The sequence below is a fragment of the Falco peregrinus genome, chromosome 4 (genome assembly GCF_023634155.1).
Source record: "Falco peregrinus isolate bFalPer1 chromosome 4, bFalPer1.pri, whole genome shotgun sequence".
In the NCBI taxonomy this organism is placed as follows: Eukaryota; Metazoa; Chordata; class Aves; order Falconiformes; family Falconidae; genus Falco; species Falco peregrinus.
In genome coordinates, this window is record NC_073724.1 from 25,784,789 (window position 1) to 25,803,897 (window position 19,109).

Consider the following 19,109-nt stretch of genomic DNA (forward strand, 5'->3'; position numbering starts at 1 on the left):
CCCCCACCCCCATCCCCCACCCCAAGGGATGGGGAGGAGACTTAGGGAAAAGGTAAAATTTGTGGGCTGAGATAATAATTTAATAATTAAAATAGAATAATAACAAGAAACAATAAATTAAATTAATCACAATAATAAAATCAATTGCAATGAGAAGGAGCGGGAGAAAGGAATAAAACCCAAAAGGGAAAAAAACAAGTGATGCATAATGCAATTGCTCGCCACCTGCTGATGGATGCCCAGCCAGACCCCAAGCAGTGATGGGCAGGCCCCGGTCAACTTCCCCCAGTTCATACACCAAGCATGATGTCCCACGGTATGGAATATCCCTCTGGCTAGTTCGGGTCACCTGTCCTGGCTGTGTCCCCTCCCAATTCCCCGTGCCCCTCCAGCCCTCTCGCTGGCAGGGCCCAAGGAACTTCAAAGTCCTTGACTTCGTAGAAACATCACCCAGCAACAACTGAAAACATCAGTGTCTTATCAATATTATTCTCGTACTAAATCCAAAACACAGCATTGCACCAGCTACTAAGAAGAAAATTAACTCTATCCCAGTCAAAACCAGAACTCTTGGTCTCTTGAGAGAGGAGACCACCCCTATATCTTTAGTATGAAGAGGCATAGCAGTCTACAGGAAGGTGGCATGCACAGAAAGAGCTTCTGCCCCCCTGGACTCCTGGGCATGCTCAAACCAGCCTTATTCAGCCCTCCTATCATCAAATTCATGTAATATCACAGGTCTGGCTCTGCTGGACCATAGCCTCTTGTGCATAGCTGATGCTTTAAGGCAAAGTGCTGTAGCACTGCAAAAAGGAACATTTACTTTGTGCTGCGTGCATGCTTACATGGACTCTCACAAGATGCTACATCCTATGAGCTCCACCTGGACACGGTTCATGTTCTGTGTAACCAAGCTGAGAGTAGAAAGGTCATTTGTAATGAAGGAATTGTGTCTATTTATAGAACATGCTGAGAGATTTATTCATACATTGCTGATAGGCAGAAAAAGGAAGGTCTGTTTGGGGTTAGCTAGCAAATGAAGACAAAGTCCAAGTGAAAAATAACAGATTACAAGACTTTTGTCTGCTCTCATGCATACTCTGGCTTGCTGCTATTTATCTAGCCTTTTAAAAACCTTTACAGCATTCTCTGCAAAAAGAACATTTGAAACCTTCCTACCTTTGGCATTTACCTGGATCACCCCTGCTCTAGTGATCATCTTCATCAAGTACAGATTTTAGACGTAACGTGCTGTGAAATCAGAGTTTAAATGCATTAAAGACTGATTGTTAGCCTCTGAGGCTATGTCTCTCATGCAATTAAAACAGGTCAGTGCCTGGGTCTTGGCACATAAGGGCAAGTGGCAGAGCACAGTTTGTATAGAGAATGTTATCACGAATGTTTGTTAACAAAGAAGATGGACAATGAAAAACACTCCCTAAGGTACCATGATCAGAAATGCAGCAGCAAGAATAAATATTACAAATGATGCTTCACTGAAATGATGGACTTCACAAAGCAAAAATGTCCCAGGTTAATGAAGCTGCAACACACGTACATATGACCAGATACAGCTATATCTATATATATAGTGTGTGTATATATATCTATATATAAATATACAGCTGAACTCTCTTCCACAACTAAAAAAGGGTAGCTTCATCCATACTGCCTTGCATTAAGTCATGGGCCTACCCTATCCCCCAAACCCTGCCCGAGTGATGCCCAGTTAGCCTGCTGACAATGGAACAGTACAGACTGTTATGTACCAGCGCTTCAGCCTGTGTGCTCTCACTCTGCTTTTTGGGTTCTTTGTAAAGCGGTAGTCTGATATGTTGTAACACAATTTGACAAAGGGCCCTAATGCAGGAACTGGAAAAGGAACAAGTATACAGATACCAGAAAGACTATGGCCCAAGGCGCGACTTAACGTGTGCCTGAATTTGACTACCAGCTGAAAACCCCATCCCCAGGGAAAGCTGGTTACCTGCTCACCTCCTCTCGCTAGGCTGCATGTTGCCTTCTGACTCTGCAACCATACGAGGAGATGCTATTGCCCTTTTCTTTGACTTTTAACCTTGTTACCAGCAAAATCATGAAAATCATGAAAATTATAAATCCTGAAGTGGGCTACGGATTACAGGAGTCTGCACTGCACTGGACTCACCTCTTTTTCTCTGTCTACAGGTCTAAGAGGTCTCAAGATCTGAGCCAAGGATAGTATTGTCAGAAAATCATGATTCTTTTTTTTTCTCTTGGTCACTTGTAGCCACAGTATGTTCTGCGGTGCATGCTCTCACCCTCACAAAATTGCTCTAAGGTACAAAGCATATGTGAGGTTGTAAGTATACATAAGAATTGAACAAATTTTGAATCAAAAATTTGGTGGGGATACAAATACCAGAGTATCATATGAAATGCTATTTTTTCACAAGTTTCAGTTTTATAAAAAGCCCTAAAGAGCACAGGCTTTTTTTTTTTTTTCGTGGTGCTAAGGAACTGAAGAATTCAACATATATTTGAGTATTTATATCAAAGGTGGAAAACTTCTAAGGGTTTCTCCAATGCTAATTATGTGTTTATGAAGCCTTATTTACAACACAGGAGAAATGAGACACACTTGGGAAAGGCTTTTAAAGTGCCTAAATCACACAGGAGACATCCTGCTGGAGTTTTTCAACATGCTGGTTTTCATTCTGGGAAAACAGATAATTTGTTGAAATCAAAGTGTTTTGCAGAAGAGCATGATTATGCTGAATCCATCAGAAGAAACACGGCAGGTCTCCAAAGGAAACCCTCCTGGTTCCCAGGTATGCCAGTATGTCTGTCTCTTGGGCTGCTGTCCAACCTGTTCCTCCAGGTTCTCAGGACTTTCAGACTCCACAATAAACTGTTAGCAGCTTGCCAAACTTTGAATTACTTGACAGAAAAGTCCTATCCACTTCTGCTACAGGAACTTCTTATCAATATTTAAGTTGGTTTAGTCTTTGTGATGGTTATTTTCAAAGACACTAGTTTCAAATAAGAAGGAGCTGGAAGCCAGTGCTAGAAAGCTAAGATCTAATTGCTATTGATGAAATGTAGTGGGATGACTTGCATGACTGGAGGGCTTCAATCAATGGCTATAAACTGTTCAGAAGGGATGGGCAAGGAAGGGCGGGTTGCCCTCTATGTAAAAAAAAAAAAAAAAAAAAAAAAAAAAGATTAACAGCATAGAGCTTAGAAAAGCAGTAATAAACATGCTGAGGTAAAAATTAGGGCCAAACCAACAAAGGAAACTTCATGGTTAGTATTTACTACAGGCTGCCTGATCAAGGGGAGCCTGTTGACGAAGTGGTGTTACTTCAACTGCAGGAAGCATCATGCTCCCATCATCCTGCCAGGGGACTTCAGTCACCCTGACATCCACTGGAAAATCGCCACAGCAAGCTGTAAGCAGTCCAGGAGACGCTTGGAGTGTGTCGACGATGATCTCTTAATCTAGGTGATAGACAGTCCAGCCAGAAAGAAACGTTACTAGACCTGTTGCTTACCAACACTGATGAACTAATTGGACATGTCAAGACTGGTGGAAGTCCAGGCTGCAATGACCATGTCCTGGTGGGATTCACAGTCTTGAGGGATATGGGCCAGCTGAAGAGTAGAGTCAGGGTGCTGAATTTAAGGAAGTAACTTTCAGTTGTTTGAGAAATCAGTGTATGGCATCCCCTGGGAAACTGCCTTCAGGGGCAAAGAAGCTGAACAGAGCTGGCAGCTCTTTAAGGACATTTTTCTTAGAGCAAACCAGCTCTCAGTTCCCATGCGTTAAGAAAACAGGCAAGGAAGGAAGGAAGGAGGCTGGCATGGCTCATTAAGGACCTTCTGGTCAAACTAAAGTCTAAGAAGGAAATGCACAAGCAGTGGAACCAGGGATGTGTATCCTAGGAAGAATAGAAGGATGTTGCCTGCATGTGTAGGGATGGGATTAGGAAAGCTAAGTCACAGAGGCATAGTTAGAGCTGAATTTGGAGAGAATGTGAAGAATAATTAGAAGACCTTCTGCAGGCATGTTGGCCAGAAAAGGAAGATGAAAGAAAATTTACATCTTCCGATAAGTAAGACAGGATAACTGTTGACAACTGACATGGAGAAGGCTGAGGTACTAAACAACTTTTTGGCCTTGGTTTTCAATGGTAATTTCTCTTCTCACATCTCTCAAGCCCCTGAAACTCGAAGCAGGGACATGGGGAATGAAGTCCCTCCATCATAGGAGAAGGTCAGCTTCGAGAACACCTGAGGAACCTGAACATATCTAAGTCATAGATCATAGATCAAAAAATCATAAAAGTGACCTTAAAGATCATCTAGTTCCAAGCCCTCTGCCAGGGGAAGGGACACCTTCCACTAGACCAGGTTGCTCAAAGCCCCATCTGACCTGGCCTTAAACACTTCCAGGGATGGGGCATCCACAGCTTCTCTGGGCAACCTGTTCTAGTGCCTCACCACACTCACAGTAAAGAATTTCTTAATATCTAATAAAAATCTATGCACTTTCAGTTTAAAACTGCTACACCTCATTCTATCACTACACTCCCTGATAAAGAGTCCCACCTCATCTTTCCTGTAGGCCCTCTTTGAGTACTGGAAGGTCACTGTAAGTTTTCCCTGGAGCCTTCTCTTCTCTAAACAACCACAACTCTCTCAGCCTGTCCTCACAGAGGAGGTGCTCCAGCCCACAACGCTTTTTTCTCTCAACTGGAGAGACATAAGTTTGATGAATGGACTGTTAGATTGATAAGGAAGTGGCTGTATGGCCACATCCAAAGACTTGCAGTCAATGACTCAATGTCCAAGTGGAAACCAGTAATGTGTGGTGTCCCTCAAGGCTCTGTACTGGGACCAGTACTATTTAATATGTTCATCAAAGGCATAGACAGTGGGATTTGAGTGCACCCTCAGCGAGTTTGCAGATGACACCAAGCTGAATGGCACAGTTAGTTCACTTGAGGGAGGGGATGCCATCCGGAGTGACCTTGACAGGCTTGAGAAGTGGAACTGTGTGCATCTCATTAAGTTCAACAAGGCCAAGTGCAAGGTCCTACAACTGGGTTGGGGCTATCCCCAGTATCAATAGAGAGTGATGAACGGATTGAGAGCAGCCCCACGGAGAAGAACTTGAGGATACTGGTGTACAAAAAATTGGACATAAGCCAGCAACGTGCACCTGCAGCCCAGGTGGCCAACCATATCCTGGGCTGGATAAACAGAAGTGTGCCCAGCAGGTCAAGGGAGGTGATTCACATCCTGTGCTCTCATAAGACTCTACCTGGAGTACTGCACTGACCTCCAGGGTTCCCAGCACAAGACAGACATGGACCTGTTAAAAGTGGGTCCAAAGGAGGCCCATGAAAATGATCAGAGGGCTGGAGCACCTCTCCTATGAAGAAAGGCTGAGAGAGTTGGGGTTGTTCAGCCTGGAGAAGAGAGGGCTCCAGGGAGACTTTCTTGCAGCCTTTTAATTCTTAAAGGAGGCTTACAAGAAAGATGGAGAGTCTTTTTACTAAGGCCTGTAGTCCTGTAGTGACAGGACAAGGGACAATGGTCTTGAATTGAAAGGGGGTAGATATAGATTGGACCTAAGGAAGAAATTTTTTACAATGAGGGTATGAGACACTGGAACAGGTTTCCCAGAAAAATTGTGGATGTCCCATCACTGGAAGTCTTCAAGGTCAGGTTAGATACGGTTTTGAGCAACCTGATCTAGTGAAAGATGTCCCTGCCCGTGCAACATTGGACTAGATGACTGTTAAAGGTCCCTTCCAACCCAAACCATTCCATGATTCCATGTTTCACTGTATGTTTTGCTAAATGTACCATAAACACGATTTAGGATTAACCTTTGCTCCACATACAACACGTGCATGCATGCCCTACAGATTTCAACAGCAATGTTACAGACCGCTGTGCCAGTGGAATTGAGGTCTACAGAGAGCTCTCTGGGGATAAGATGTGCAGGTCCATAATTCCTATCTTGTAATCCATTTTTCCCCTAAGTTCTGGCAGTATTCTCACTGGATTCACAGTATTCTCATAAAACTTTAGCCTTCAGAAAAGGGTTTTTTGAATCTGTTATGTCTTCATAGATCACACTATGCATACATTGTTATCTATCAATTCTTCCACCACTGGCAACTAACATGATATTTCTTCAGCACCTATGGCAGCTAATGACATAGGAGAAGCTGCATTAGTACAATTATCAAATAGCTAGGTTATTTTGGCAAATGCCGCTGAGGACATGTACCATTCCCTGGAGGCTGCAACCCCTGTAACTGAGCTGACAGAGCAGAACACCATGGATCAGCTGGGCTGTTTCATAGCCCAGCTTCCTAACTTAAATTGTTGATGAACCAGGGCATCAAATTTTTTTATTTCAAATGTCTGAGGCAGAGGTAATTTGTCTCCTCAACAACTGTGATGTTTGGTGGTTAGCTCCAGGAAAGGAGTGGTAACAAACAGTGGGAGGTTGTAAAAGCATAACTCACCTCAGTTCTTTGCTCTGTGACTGAGTCAGAAGCCTCTTCTTTCAGATTTCTCAGTTGCTGGGGAAAAAAAAAGACCAGCACAATGAATGTGCACAAGCCTGAGAGTAAAACACCCTATTCCAGAGTCATCCTGCAGGTATCCCGTGCAATTCAGTGCAGGATGTCTTAAGGAAAAGAGATGTGGTGTGTAGCCACAAAGGTGAAACAGGCTGTGCCTTAACAGCATGCTGTGCCTGATACTGTTTAAACAAAATCCTGCCATAAAGGGATTTATTTACAGTGTTCGTCATCTCAACGAGCAAGTAGGGAACAGGTATGCAATCTGTGCAACAGAAAGAACAAAGGCCAAGTATATTCTGTAGAACAAAATTTCACTTTAAATTGTTAATTAAGCTTTGAGTGCCAAGGTAGGAAGACGGAGGAAGTACTATGGAAGGAGCCTGGTTTACAAGCAGAAAGCCTGTGTTGTTACAGGGCAGGGACTCACAAGTGCGGGAACCACCCCTTCACAGTCTGACAGCTCCTCTGCATGGCAGGGGGAGGCATTTGGGCAGCTTTTGTGTATCACTGCAAACTGATAATATTAATGGCACATGTTATTGCAGAAGGGGACCTCTCTTGTACCACATTGGTCATAGACGCATCGTTTTCTGTCCTTACTGTAAAAAAGTCTGTTACTTCCTTTGATATATTTATGGCACCCTGATATATCTGGCATTTCTACCTTCTATTGCTAACTTCTGTACATTTGGGCAACATTTGACAAGTGAAACAAAAGGTAAAGGAGAAATCTGAGGATTTGGTCACTGAGGCTTTTGTTAGTCAAATACAGTTATCACTGGTTTTCTTATCACACAAATGAGAATAATATTTTAGAATACATTTATTAAATCCTTTGCTCTTCGCAACTATCTGAAACCTTATAAAGGATGGCAGAAGCTGTAGAAATTCAAGTAATAAAACCATCACAGTATTTTAAGAAGACCACGAGTACAAGTCTCCAGCTGGGTTCTGAACAAGCTTCAAAACCCACAGAGAAGGGGGATATAAAAGATGTGAAGAGAAATTTGACTGATAAGACAAAAGAGAATTCCTGTCTTGCTATGGCTTGTCAAACTTTTGAGATTTGAGCTACGAGGTATGGGGAACTTTACATACTGGTCTCTTAGTTTTCCATTGGTAATATTAAAGCAGAAAGAATTTATTCAAAGGAAAGAAGTCTGATTTCTGAATCATCAGCCACAGGTTGAGGATCTGCTTGACGACTGTGTCAGATGATCAGGCTATAAGCAAGCATCGGCTAGGAAACGGTTCTTTACCAAGACCTCTCTTAGTTGGGAGTGTGAAAGCTTTCAGATACTCTATGCAACTGCTTTCCCATGAGCTACATGTCCACATCTTCCACTGATGTAATTACAGTAGCAGAGTTTGACAGTTTTCACTTGGCTTCCTTAACATAGATGCCAGTTCCTGGCTCTAGATATTCCAGCTTTAAAACCTCTGCTCAGATTTCTTCGTCATTCTTCAACACCAGATTTATAAGACCAAATCAAAAAAGCAGAACAGTAACTTAAACCTTCTATTTCTTATAAACAACAAAAAGTTCCAAGATGAAGAAGAATGGATGTTTGGAAGTTGAAAAAGAGGGGATACAGAGAAGACATTTTTTGAAGCATAATTTAATTTGCTCTTCTCACTAATGACATAAGCTATTTTATTTCCATTGCGTTTCAGTGTGCACACTTGGGGATACACTACAGTTCAAATTGTTATTCTGGATCTTTCTTAATTATTATCACACTTATGAAAAACAAAATTGTATACTGCAGCTTTTTAAAACTTCCACCTATAAATTACTGAGTGTACACTGCTGCGTAGACAGCCTGGTATGTGCTACACAAATATAACTGATGACTTTGTCTCAGATTCCAAGAACAACTGCAGACAGGACATGGAGAAAATGTATCTGTATTTTCCTTTACCTGTGTTGTAGGGTTTTTTTTTCCTTGTTTTAATTATTTGTCTTACAATTAGCACTTGTCTATATGATAGAAAACAACTAGAGAAGAAATCTGACTGAAGACCTGCAAGTCATTGGAGGCCTTGAATAACTTGGTGCAACACATAGGTTTGGTATATGGTCTGGACACAGCAGGAGCCTCATAGAAGTATGTGTAAGTTTGGGTGCCCTCTCCATGGTTCCTTCTGTCCCTTAATCATGAGAGAACAACAACCACCAAAATCAAATATTTTTGCCCTTTCTATATGTCCACCAATCTGCTGCTGGGATTGATGACCTCAGATGCTCTCAGTCCTGAAACCAAAGTTTTCTTTAGGCATTAGAAGCAACGTACTGTGGGTAATGTTGAAAGCATTGTAGAAACAAATTGCTTGAGCGCAGTGCAGGAGAGTTTTCCAAGGAATAAACAAGCTAAAGCAGGAGGTAGAGGGTCAGACTACATAATCAGAATGATATAACAGCCACTTTCAGAAGCAAAACATGTAAACTGTCCCACACGTACAAGACCTTGGAATCCCACTGCATATACCAGGCACCTCCACGAGATGATTTGTCACACATCAAAGTGCCTTGAGGCTCATTAGTCTTTCAGAAACTAAAATGCAGATTTCCCCGTGTCTTACATCAAGCAGTACTTTACCTGCTTGGTAGCGTAAAGCAAAGGAGGATTGTATGCTGGTACTTGGGTGCTCCAAGCCAGGTTTTGTCCTGATTTAAACCACTGAAACCTCCTATAAAGCGATGTAATTAAGCAGACAGAATGAAGTCCAGTGCAAAATACGCATTTCGCTCCCAGCCGCACCACTAACTCAGTGAAAACTATCAGGCAACCCCAAACCCTGCATCTAATTTCCCATCCATAAAATAAGATTTGCCTGAAGATCAGCACTTCTAGCCCTGCCTCGTGCTCTTTTTTGAGTGTTTGCAACCGAACCCATGTCTGGGATGGCCTGTGCCACACACCGCTCTCCGTTTTGGTTTTGGTTTTTTTGGTTTGTTTGGGTTTTTTCTTGCTGTAGGCTTCACCTGGCGTTGCCACCGCTCCGGCCCGCCACCCAGCTCGGCCCGGCCGCGGTTCCGTCCCCTGAGGCCTCCGGACACGCCGTGCCCCGGAGCGGGACGGGCGAGCGCTGCCCTCCCGGGGCAGGGGCCGGGCCCCGGCTCGCCCCCGGAGGCCGCTAGAGTCCCGGCGCCACAGCGAGGCGGGCGGGCCGGGCACGGCACACGCTGGAGCCCCTCCCGCCCCACAGGTGGTGGAGACAGCACGGGGCGGGGGGAACGGCCGGGAGAAAGCGCTTCCCTCGGCTCCCGCCATGGCTGCCCCCTGACGTGCTCTCGGCGCTGGCCCGTCGTCCTCCCACCCCGTCCCCGCACCGCTCCACCCGCCCCCTCCCTGCCGCCCTCCTCAAGCACGGCGGCCCGGCGGGAAGCGCTGCCCCTCCTCTCTCCACCACCCCCCGGCTGCCTGGCACCGCGAGGGCGGGGCGTCCCTGGCCGGGGGCAGGCCGCAGCCGCCTGCCCCTTCCCCCCGCTGCCGTGGGGCCGGCGCGGCCGCCCTCCACCTGCTCGCCGCTTTTGTTTGAGGACCGGGGCTGAGGGGGAGGCGCGGCCGCCCCTGCGTGTGGCGGGGCGGAGGCAGTACGGCCCCGGGGTGACTCGGGGCTCACGGCCCCTCTCGCCGCCGCCTTTGTCTGGCAGCCGGTCCGGACTGCTCTCCTCTCCGCTCCTCCTCGCCCTGGGGATCACGCTTCGGCACTGCCCGCTTTTGGGGAGGGGCGAGCGGCTCCCCCGCTGGGGAAGCCCGCCGTGGAAGGCGAGTTTCGCCCTCTCTCGGGGCGAGGGGGAGGGAGGCGGGGGCGCCTCGCCTTGTCGCGCTGCTCCCGGCGTCCCGCGTTGCTCGGCGGCGTTTGCCCCGCCGCCAAGTTGCCACAAGTTGGAGCCGCCCCCCCGCCGCTGCCGCCGGGCTCTGGCCTCGGCGTGAGACAATACCGCGGGCTGCGGAGGAGGAGGGGGCGGGCGGGAGCAGCCCTCTCGCCGCCGATGGGGCCGGGCTGGAGGGCGCTGCGGGGCGGGTAGGTGGCTCCGCGGGCTGCCGCCGGCTGGCGCGCACCGGGGAGCGGCCGGCAGAGGCGGGCGAGCCCCGGCCGCGACGGGCGCCGCTGGCGGCGCGGGGGCTCCATGGAGGAGGTGGGGCTGCGGAGCGGGCGGGAGCGGCTGGCCGGCGGGGACCCGCGGCTCGGCGCCGTGCTGGTGGAGCCGGCGCCGGTGGTGGTGACGGTGGAGCAGCGGGCGGCGGAGGGCTACAAGCTGGTGGAGGTGCAGCTGACCGGCGGGGCTCCCTGGGGCTTCACCCTGAAAGGCGGACGAGAGCACGGGGAGCCCCTCATCATCACCAAGGTGAGAGGCGCCGCGGGGGCGGGGTGGTGGGTCCGGCCGGCTCCATTTTGGCGTGCCCGCGGCGGTGACAGCCCTGCGGTGGCGGCGAGCTCGCTCCGGCCGCGCCGCCTGCCCGCAGCCCGGGGCGCCCCGCGGGGCAGGGCGGCTGCGGCGGTGCCGCCGGCCCCAGCGCAGGTGCCGCCGGCCGGCTCCCTCACGGCGGTGCTGTGGAGGCCCCGGGGCGGCCGTGAGCGCCCGGGGAGCGGGTGCCGGTGGGTGCTGGGACACCCGCCGCCCGGTACGGGGCGCGTCCGAGCAGGTCTGGGGGCAACAGGTTGCTGGGCGCAGCCAGCCCCGCGGCTCCGAGCTGCCGCTGCTGCGCCCCCTGAGCGCGGCGCCGGTGCCCGGCGGGGGGACCCCGCTGCTGCCGGCGCAGCCCGGGACCCCGAGCCGGGCCGCTCCCGCCGCGGAGGGCTGCGGAGGCTGCAACTCCCGGCTCCGAGGCGGAGTTTTCTCCGGTGCTGTTGCACTTGCGAAGTCAAAATGATTAGGGTAACCTTTTGTATCTGCCTCCTCCTTTAAACAAAAGGGCTTGTTGCTGGTGACCAAATCGCTGGTCCGAAGACGGGGGGGAGGGGAGGGGGAGGCCTCTGGGTATATATGCACTTTCTGGTTGTCCCTTTTTTTTTTTTTCCCTTCTCTCTTAATGCTTTTTTCTTGTTTTTTAACTGTCTTGTATACTCACAGCTTTCATCTCAGTGTATTGGACATGAGTTAAAGAAATACATCAGGTTTTCTAGAAACTGTTTTTCATCTGGGTGTGTTTTAACTTTGGAATCCTCATCCCCAGTAATTGTTGGGGTTTGCTGTTAAGACAGCTTTCTTGTTGCACAGTGAAAAGACATTAAAATAGATCCATATGTAATTGGGAGAAAAAAATCCACATTAGCAAAGCACAATCTGCTCAGAATCTGTGGGAAAGATACATACGCTTTGTCTATAAGTCCTGTGGATTCTGCCTGTGCCCATTTTAGAAGTGCACAGAGAATGTCAGAGGTCAACGAGTCCTGTTTTATCCACAGCAGAAATTCTTCTAATCTTATTTTTCAGTTGATTTCATTGTGAGAGTTGTCTAGTTGGTTCCCTTCTTCCACCCTTGAAACAGCTGCATTATGGACTTTCCAAGTTAGGACTTTTGAAACCATCTTTTCCTAAGATCTCTTCCCTGCTGCTGTTTTTCAAGAAACAACAGTCAGTGGCAGAAGATGTATATGCTGAAAAATTAGTCTGTGTCTGTCAGCCTCTTACCAGTACCCTGAATTACAGAATATCAAACCTGGGAGCATTTGAGGAAAAGAGAAAAGAGCTACTTGCTGTGTACGTACTAGCTATCAAGTGCCAAATCAAGCATTTTCAACTTTCTGGTGATGGCTAATAAGTGCTACATCTGAAGACTGATCAGTGATATTTATTCATAATGTTACCTAGGTATTAAGTAACTGGCTTAAGTATTCGTGGCATGAGGATGTGGCTGTGGTATGTGGAGAGAAGTGTCTGGCGATGGGAACCTTGTAAACTGGGTCTGTTGCAAGGAGTAATTAAGTGGAACCATGTCCTTGATACTGCCTGGAACTGTGCTGCTGTGTGGAAGTGAAATCTGTGTCTACAGGTGCTGACCTAGGAAGAAGAGGCCTTGGGTCTGAATTTCAGAGTATTTTCATTTGCTGTTGTTGGATGCAAGGGTATAGAACTAGTCTTGAAAGCACGGTGTGGTTCTCGTGTCCCCCCGTGTCCCCAGGACTATAACTCCTTAGCTGCAAAGCCTTCCTCTGGGTTTGGCCCATCCATCTTGGTGTTAGTGGATGTTTTTTTCTGCACCTTTTCTAGTGGTGGCAAGCTACTGAGAAGAATAATTTCATACTGGGTGGTTGCAACACTCCCTCCTTTCAGCAGGAGATGTAAAGTTTGTCTCTTCTCAGCCGAAGAGAGCCCTGAACTTGAGTTACCCCCTTCCTGAGAACATGTGGGGATCACTGGGCTCCCGCAGAAGGGGAGATGCCGTTTTACCTGCGCTTCTCCTCTCCCCGCAGCGTTTGCTGTCCTTTTTCAGGTAGCCTGGTGGCTGGTCAGTGGGGGGGTCCAAAAAAACCCACTGGGCTGAATCCTTCAGGATATCTGTGGAAAAAATTCCTGGTTTTGTGGATTCTAGCTGTGCTTATGTGTGAGCTGGTGATGGAGCTCTGTCTCACTCTAGTCCAGGGTGGCTCTGGGGAAGTGAGGATGGATGACAGCCAACTGCCACTTTTTTAAGGAGAGGAATGTGACAAGGTGTGAATGGAGTCTCAGATAGCAGCTACTTAAGGGGGATTTCTAAAATTCTGCCTGTCTCCTTTCTTACCCTTGTCTCCAAAGCAAGATCAGCCTTTGAAGAAATTTGCACCTCTGTGGAAACGCTGGGAAGTCACTGGTGTAAGAATCTCCTGCTTTTCCCAGCATATATGTCACAAGTGTCATAACTGCCAGAAGAGTAGCACCAGAAAATGCTGTAATTGAAAAATCAGTGAGCAAGTGTATGTTCATTTTGCAGCACTTTCTGTGTAGCACACCTCTTGGGTGTTCGTTTCTCTGGTTGTGTGGCTATTTCACTTGCTGACAGGAAGGGCAATTTTTTGTTCCAGGTATCATGGGGAGAGTCTAGGGCAAGAAGAGCTGCAAACTCTGGGATTTTATTAGCTGGAAATCTAGTCAATTAAAGCAAGAGTGCCCTTTGATCCACTGAACTACCAATAAGCTGGGAGGGGGAAGGCATGCTGGAGAGGCGGAGAAGTGTCCGGCCTCAGCAGGGGGACAGGGGCGTGCTCCGCCGTGGAATGTCGGGAGGGCGAGGTCCGGCCCGGGGAGAGGGCAGCCCGCAGTCACCCGCTGGAGCCCGCGGGCAGGCCCGGCCCCCGTGGGCAGGCCGCCCCGCGTCAGGATTGCATTTCTTTCTGGAACTGAAGCAAGACTGGGAGAAATAGTCCTGAACCGGATAGGTAGAATAAGAATATCAAGCTCACCTACCAGGCGGAAGCCTTTTTTTTTTTTTTCTTTTTTTTTTTTCCCCTTGCCCTTTTTGTTGTTGCTGCAATAGGCACAGAGAAAAAAGGTGCAAGATAGAGCTTGCTCAATCTTTAAACATAGCTGGTCTTCTAAAACTTGCCCCACCCGTGTGCAAGTGGTGTTCCTAACATCTAAGCAAAAAGTCTTTTAGCATTGTCGTTCTGTTGCTTAGTATTATTTTTACAACGTCCCTTTAAAAAAAGTGGTTTATGTTGTTTTCTGATCTCTACGAGTGTGTATGATAACATTCCAAAAAAAATTGCCTGAAGGCAGCTTGTTCTTACCTAATTTGACATCTTGAAAGAAAGGATCTGCTTTTTATAGCAACGTCTTATTTCAACAGAAGGTGAAACGACAACTTCGAGAACTTTAATTAGAAGTCTGTTTGGTTTTTTTCCTCTTTTTAAAGAGAAGTGATACTGGAAATAACAAAAATGAAAAGTCAAGGTGCACGAGTGTGAATCTTGTGAAAAATCTCCCATAGCTGCATTATCTTAATTACTTTTACTTTAAAATGGCTCTTATCTGAGATGCCCAACTTGTAGTGTCAGTCACATCATTGATTGTGGGTGATGGCTAGAAAGTCATTTCACTTCGTGTACTAATAGTATCCTTAGGAACTCTGAAGTTGTTCTGCAGTCAGCGTTCTTACTACATTAATAAATATGAAAACATAGTTTATGCATTTTAAGAAAGATTGATGTGTCATTTAAATAAATTCCTCTGTAGTACCAGGTTTACAAGGGCCTACAACCATACCTCCTCAAGCTATGATCTCATTGCAGGTTAATCAAGGCTGGGCTTGGCTGGTATTTCGGCAAGATTTCCAAGTGAAACCTGGACTGTTGCAAGAAGTTTTGTTGTTGATTTAGTAGATAGAGTTCTTGTCTCCTGAATCAGTGCTGAATTCATGCCACAGCTGGAGGTGGTGTCTTTCAAGAAGCAGCAGTATCAGACAGACTCCGAACCTTTGTTTATTTTTCTTTATTCCATTGCACTTTCCTAATGTGCTCCTGTCTATGGTTAGGTGTGAACTGTAATTTGTTTAACCTAACAATTATTTGAATTGTATAAAGGAATGCTTCTCTATTAATTGGCTGCAGGACTTCTTCATATGACTTGTATTGATGTATTATTTCAATAGTAAGTCAAGTGATTACTGTTTTCAGTAAGTCATTCTCTTTCCTTTAGCTTTAAACATATAACCAAAGCAATTGCTTGCATTGCTATACCGCAACAATATTTAGAGGGGGGAAGGAAAGAAGCTTTAATGGTGCTGTATACAAATTAATCAAAAAAAAAGACATTTTCAAACATAAAACCAGTTGCTTGCCTCAAGTTAGGTGTTTGAGGTGAGCTGCCTTGCTTGTAGACATTAAGACTTGTTAAACTTGGCTGTGAAGCTTGATGTCCAGAAAACCAGCATTTAGTGGTAATCCTGGGAAATTACTGACCACTTCAACATAAATGCAGTCATTGTGTAAACAGCTGATTTGTAAGTTATTAGGAGCCATTGTGCTGTGGCTGAGAGTTAGTTCTAATCAAGGTCTCCATATCCTGACAAATTTTATTCACTTCCTTCAGTTCTAGAGAGGTAATACATGAAGGAGTATTCATTCAGTTTTATTTTCTATCCATATTCTCTCAGTCATCAAACCCAAGCAAAATTACTGACCTGTACGGACCATAATTTGAACACATATCTTAACCTGCAATTTTAAAAGAATGTATCAAACCTCATTCTGTATTTTTTTTGAAACCTTTTTTCGACTTCTTAACTTACAAGAAGGATCTGTTGTTTGGGGAAGATTGGTCTGAGTTGAACTTTGTGCTGTTAAATTTGAGAGTTGAGATTCTAGGAAATATTTATATATTAGAATGAATGTTTTAGGGTTTAAATAATATTATGTAGCTATTTATCTTTTTTTCCTTGTCAAATGTGTTGATTTTTTTTTCAGTGCTATAGAAACTGTTTTGAGTGGTGTTTGCCTTTGCGTCTGGTTGCTACCTCCCAGGTCTCTATTATTGGAAGAGGGGAGTTGCTTTGCTTTGCAAGAAGATACTATTGCTTTTTACTTGGTTGGCTGATTGATGAAGGGAGTGCTCTCAATGGCTATTGAATGAGCTTTTTATTATGACTGTTAATTTACTGATGGGATGGAACACACCACACTCATATGTGGTGTTAATGGTCTGGCTGTGGAAGTCTGAAGCTTCAGAGCGGGTTTTATTGGCAAAAATATTGGCAGTTGAAATGCCACCGGTATTGGAAACAGCATTGTAAAGCTATCTTGGATATTGCTACATGTGACTACATCCTGTGTAGGGAGTTGAAATGAGCGGATAGGTTAAAAGGCTTGCGACTTGAGCTGTTTCATGTCAGTTGACATGCTTAGAAGTCAATAGTGTGAGAGTGTAATTTAAGAAACAGGGTGTGTGCACTTGCAGTCCTGAAATTGCAGTTTTCCTTTCTGCATTTCACACTACATTTCAAGACATAAATGCTCCTGAGAAGGAGTCAGAATGCAGTGTTTAAAACCATAACTAAAACTTGCTCACAACAAGCAAACTTAAAACTTTTGGAAATACTGGTTGCTTACAAACTGTAATGTTTTTCTCTCCTCTCTGTTTCCCTGTTCCAGCTACTTAGGCAAAAACTGTCAAATCTGTAATGATTTTTTTTAATTTTAAAACAAAATACAAACAAAAACATTCATGCCTATTGAGTCTGGCATGGGAATTGGTATGTTCTGTGGGAACAGTTACCACAATAGGAGTTAGCAAGAGTGCCTGTTTGAATGTTTATTAATTTAGGCTTTTTAAAGGACAGTGTAAACTTCTCTGTTAGTGACTGATACTTTTCAGTATGAATCTTCGATGCTATCATAGGCATTAACATAAAAATAAAAGACTGGCAAGAGACCTGTAGTTATTGCATGCTGTTGTCAGAGGATTGTCACTAATGCCATTTATTACCTAGCTATCCATCATGCTTGTGTCTTTTGTTTGTTTGTTTTAAGAGGAAAAAACAGTGTGGGCTTGTGTGGTGTTTATGCATATGCTATATACGTTTTACTCAATAGACTGTATGTATGTTTTTTTTCCCTGCAGAATGTGATTCATTGTGTGTTCTCCCACTTAATGAATATTTAAAGTATGAGAGTGTGGAAAGAACAAGGTAAATGGCAAATGAAACCTGGTTATGAATAGATTGGAGAAAACAGCTGTTTAGTAGTAACCAAGCCAATATTGCATCATATATGTGAGCTTTTTCCTTCTTGAGCAAAGCCATTTGTGTTTAGTCCTTCTATGCATCTGTAATCTATACAGAGAATACCAAATATGTATATGGATTTATTCTGTAGGTCACTTTATTACAGAAGTTTGAGACGGGTCCCAACCATTAAGCAGATTTCTTTACTTGCTGTATGTTTAAGAGATCAAGTGCACAGAGGAGTTTCCCAGAGAGGTAAAGTAAAAATTGATGCAGTTATACTGAGACTTAATCTGTTTAATCAACATAGACTTGCTTTATATTGTCTATGTTTTGAGCCTATTTGGTGTAAGGTCAATTGAAGGGGGGTTTTAATATATACATAAAGAAAAATGTTCTAAAAATTACAAACGTCTTCCTGCAGGTTTGGGTTTGTGGGTTTTTTTAAGTTTATCCTTAAGATTTTGGAAGCTTTCTAATTGCACTTAGCACAGTCTTTCCAGTTTCTTAAAGGTTATGCAGCAGGTATGCTGTGCTGTATCACCCCCCCCACACACACACCCCCAAGAATATTATCACCACTCTGGTGGTAAGTTTTTAGGAGTTCTAATTTGTGTACTACTCGTAACTTCACACATATGGTCATATACAAGCAAGGTGGATTTTAAGGTTTATGGAATGGGCAACTGAATGCTTTTTGGTAAAATGCATTCATTCAGTGATAGGAAATGTCAAAAAGGTTTGAAATGTAACCAGTTTTTAAATGCAGCTTGATGTACTTGCAGAACATGTTTCTGTCCTTCATATATGCTTTGCCAAGCAGCAGACTTCTGATGGTGTTCACCCAGACTTAAGCTAGGTGCTTAATAGCAGTAGGTATTTTTGGAAAGTGATTTATAGTGTTTAAATTAGACATCAATGCTCTGAATTACTTTCCGAAGGTGCCTACCATTTGCTGTCAGCTGTGAGAAGCTGAGGAGGCCAGTGGTTCCTTGACACATAACCTAGGTGCCTACGTAGGTACATGTAAGATGAAATATACTTGAGCAAGATTATTGTCTGTGTATTTGCAATGTATATGGCTATACCTAACACCATTGGAAAATTCTTTATTTCTCCGATTGTGCTTTGCTTCTGAACATCACAAGAACATAGCTTTTCAGTTTGATTTATCAAGCTCATCAGGGCAGAGTCGTAACCTACCAAGGATGATGACATTTATGAAGTTAGAAGAGAACTAACTTCCCTCCCTATAAGTCAATACAGTATCAGTATTCAGTCTCAGTAACTTGGGGCATTCTTGGTAGGTGCAGCTCAGGTCATGAAGATGAGAGAATGGCTTCTGCAACATAACAAGTTATTGGGGGACCTTTTCAGTGGCCTTTGTGTGTACCTGAGGGTCACTGTGGTGTGCCAGACTCCCAAAGGCAGAAAGAGCTGACTGGTGAATGCTGGAAATGCAGTAAACTGCTGCCTTGGGAAACTGAATAGCTTTTGTCAGGTACACAGTTCTTGGGTTGGCTCTGAAGGTAGAAACAGATGGAGAAGAGTGATGATAGAAAAGAGGTGGACATTTCAAAGTTCTTCTGAACCCTGGTGAAATGGCAAAATCAACTGAAAGCTTTAAGCTGTTCAGGCAGAGGCACAGTAACATTGGCACTGAGGGGAGGGCTTCACGTCCTGTGTCCCTATACTTCACCTGCCTCACACCATATAGAAAGGAAGCCTTCCCCTCTGCCACCAGCCCAGCTCTCTCCCCCTTTAGATCCCTCTCTCTCTGTTTCTAAATTACTAGATCAATTGAAATATTTAAATACTTATTTGTCCACATCCATCAACTCTGATATATGGATTAGGAAATACGTTGTCACGTTTC

The 19,109-nt window shown here is 45.2% G+C and overlaps 1 protein-coding gene across 2 annotated transcripts in view; it reads left to right on the plus strand.

Annotated features, from left to right (window-relative positions):
- The first annotated feature begins 10,131 nt into the window (after positions 1 to 10,131).
- The window catches only part of SHROOM2 (shroom family member 2), a 128,052-nt gene continuing 119,074 nt past the window's right edge, over positions 10,132 to 19,109 (plus strand). The window contains exon 1 of one of the 2 annotated variants that reach the window (XM_055802226.1): positions 10,132 to 10,941. In XM_055802226.1, coding sequence (XP_055658201.1) covers positions 10,723 to 10,941 — 219 coding nt within the window. In that variant the 5' untranslated portion in view covers positions 10,132 to 10,722. The remainder of the gene's footprint in view (positions 10,942 to 19,109) is intronic. The other variant, XM_055802225.1, reaches the window with a different exon arrangement.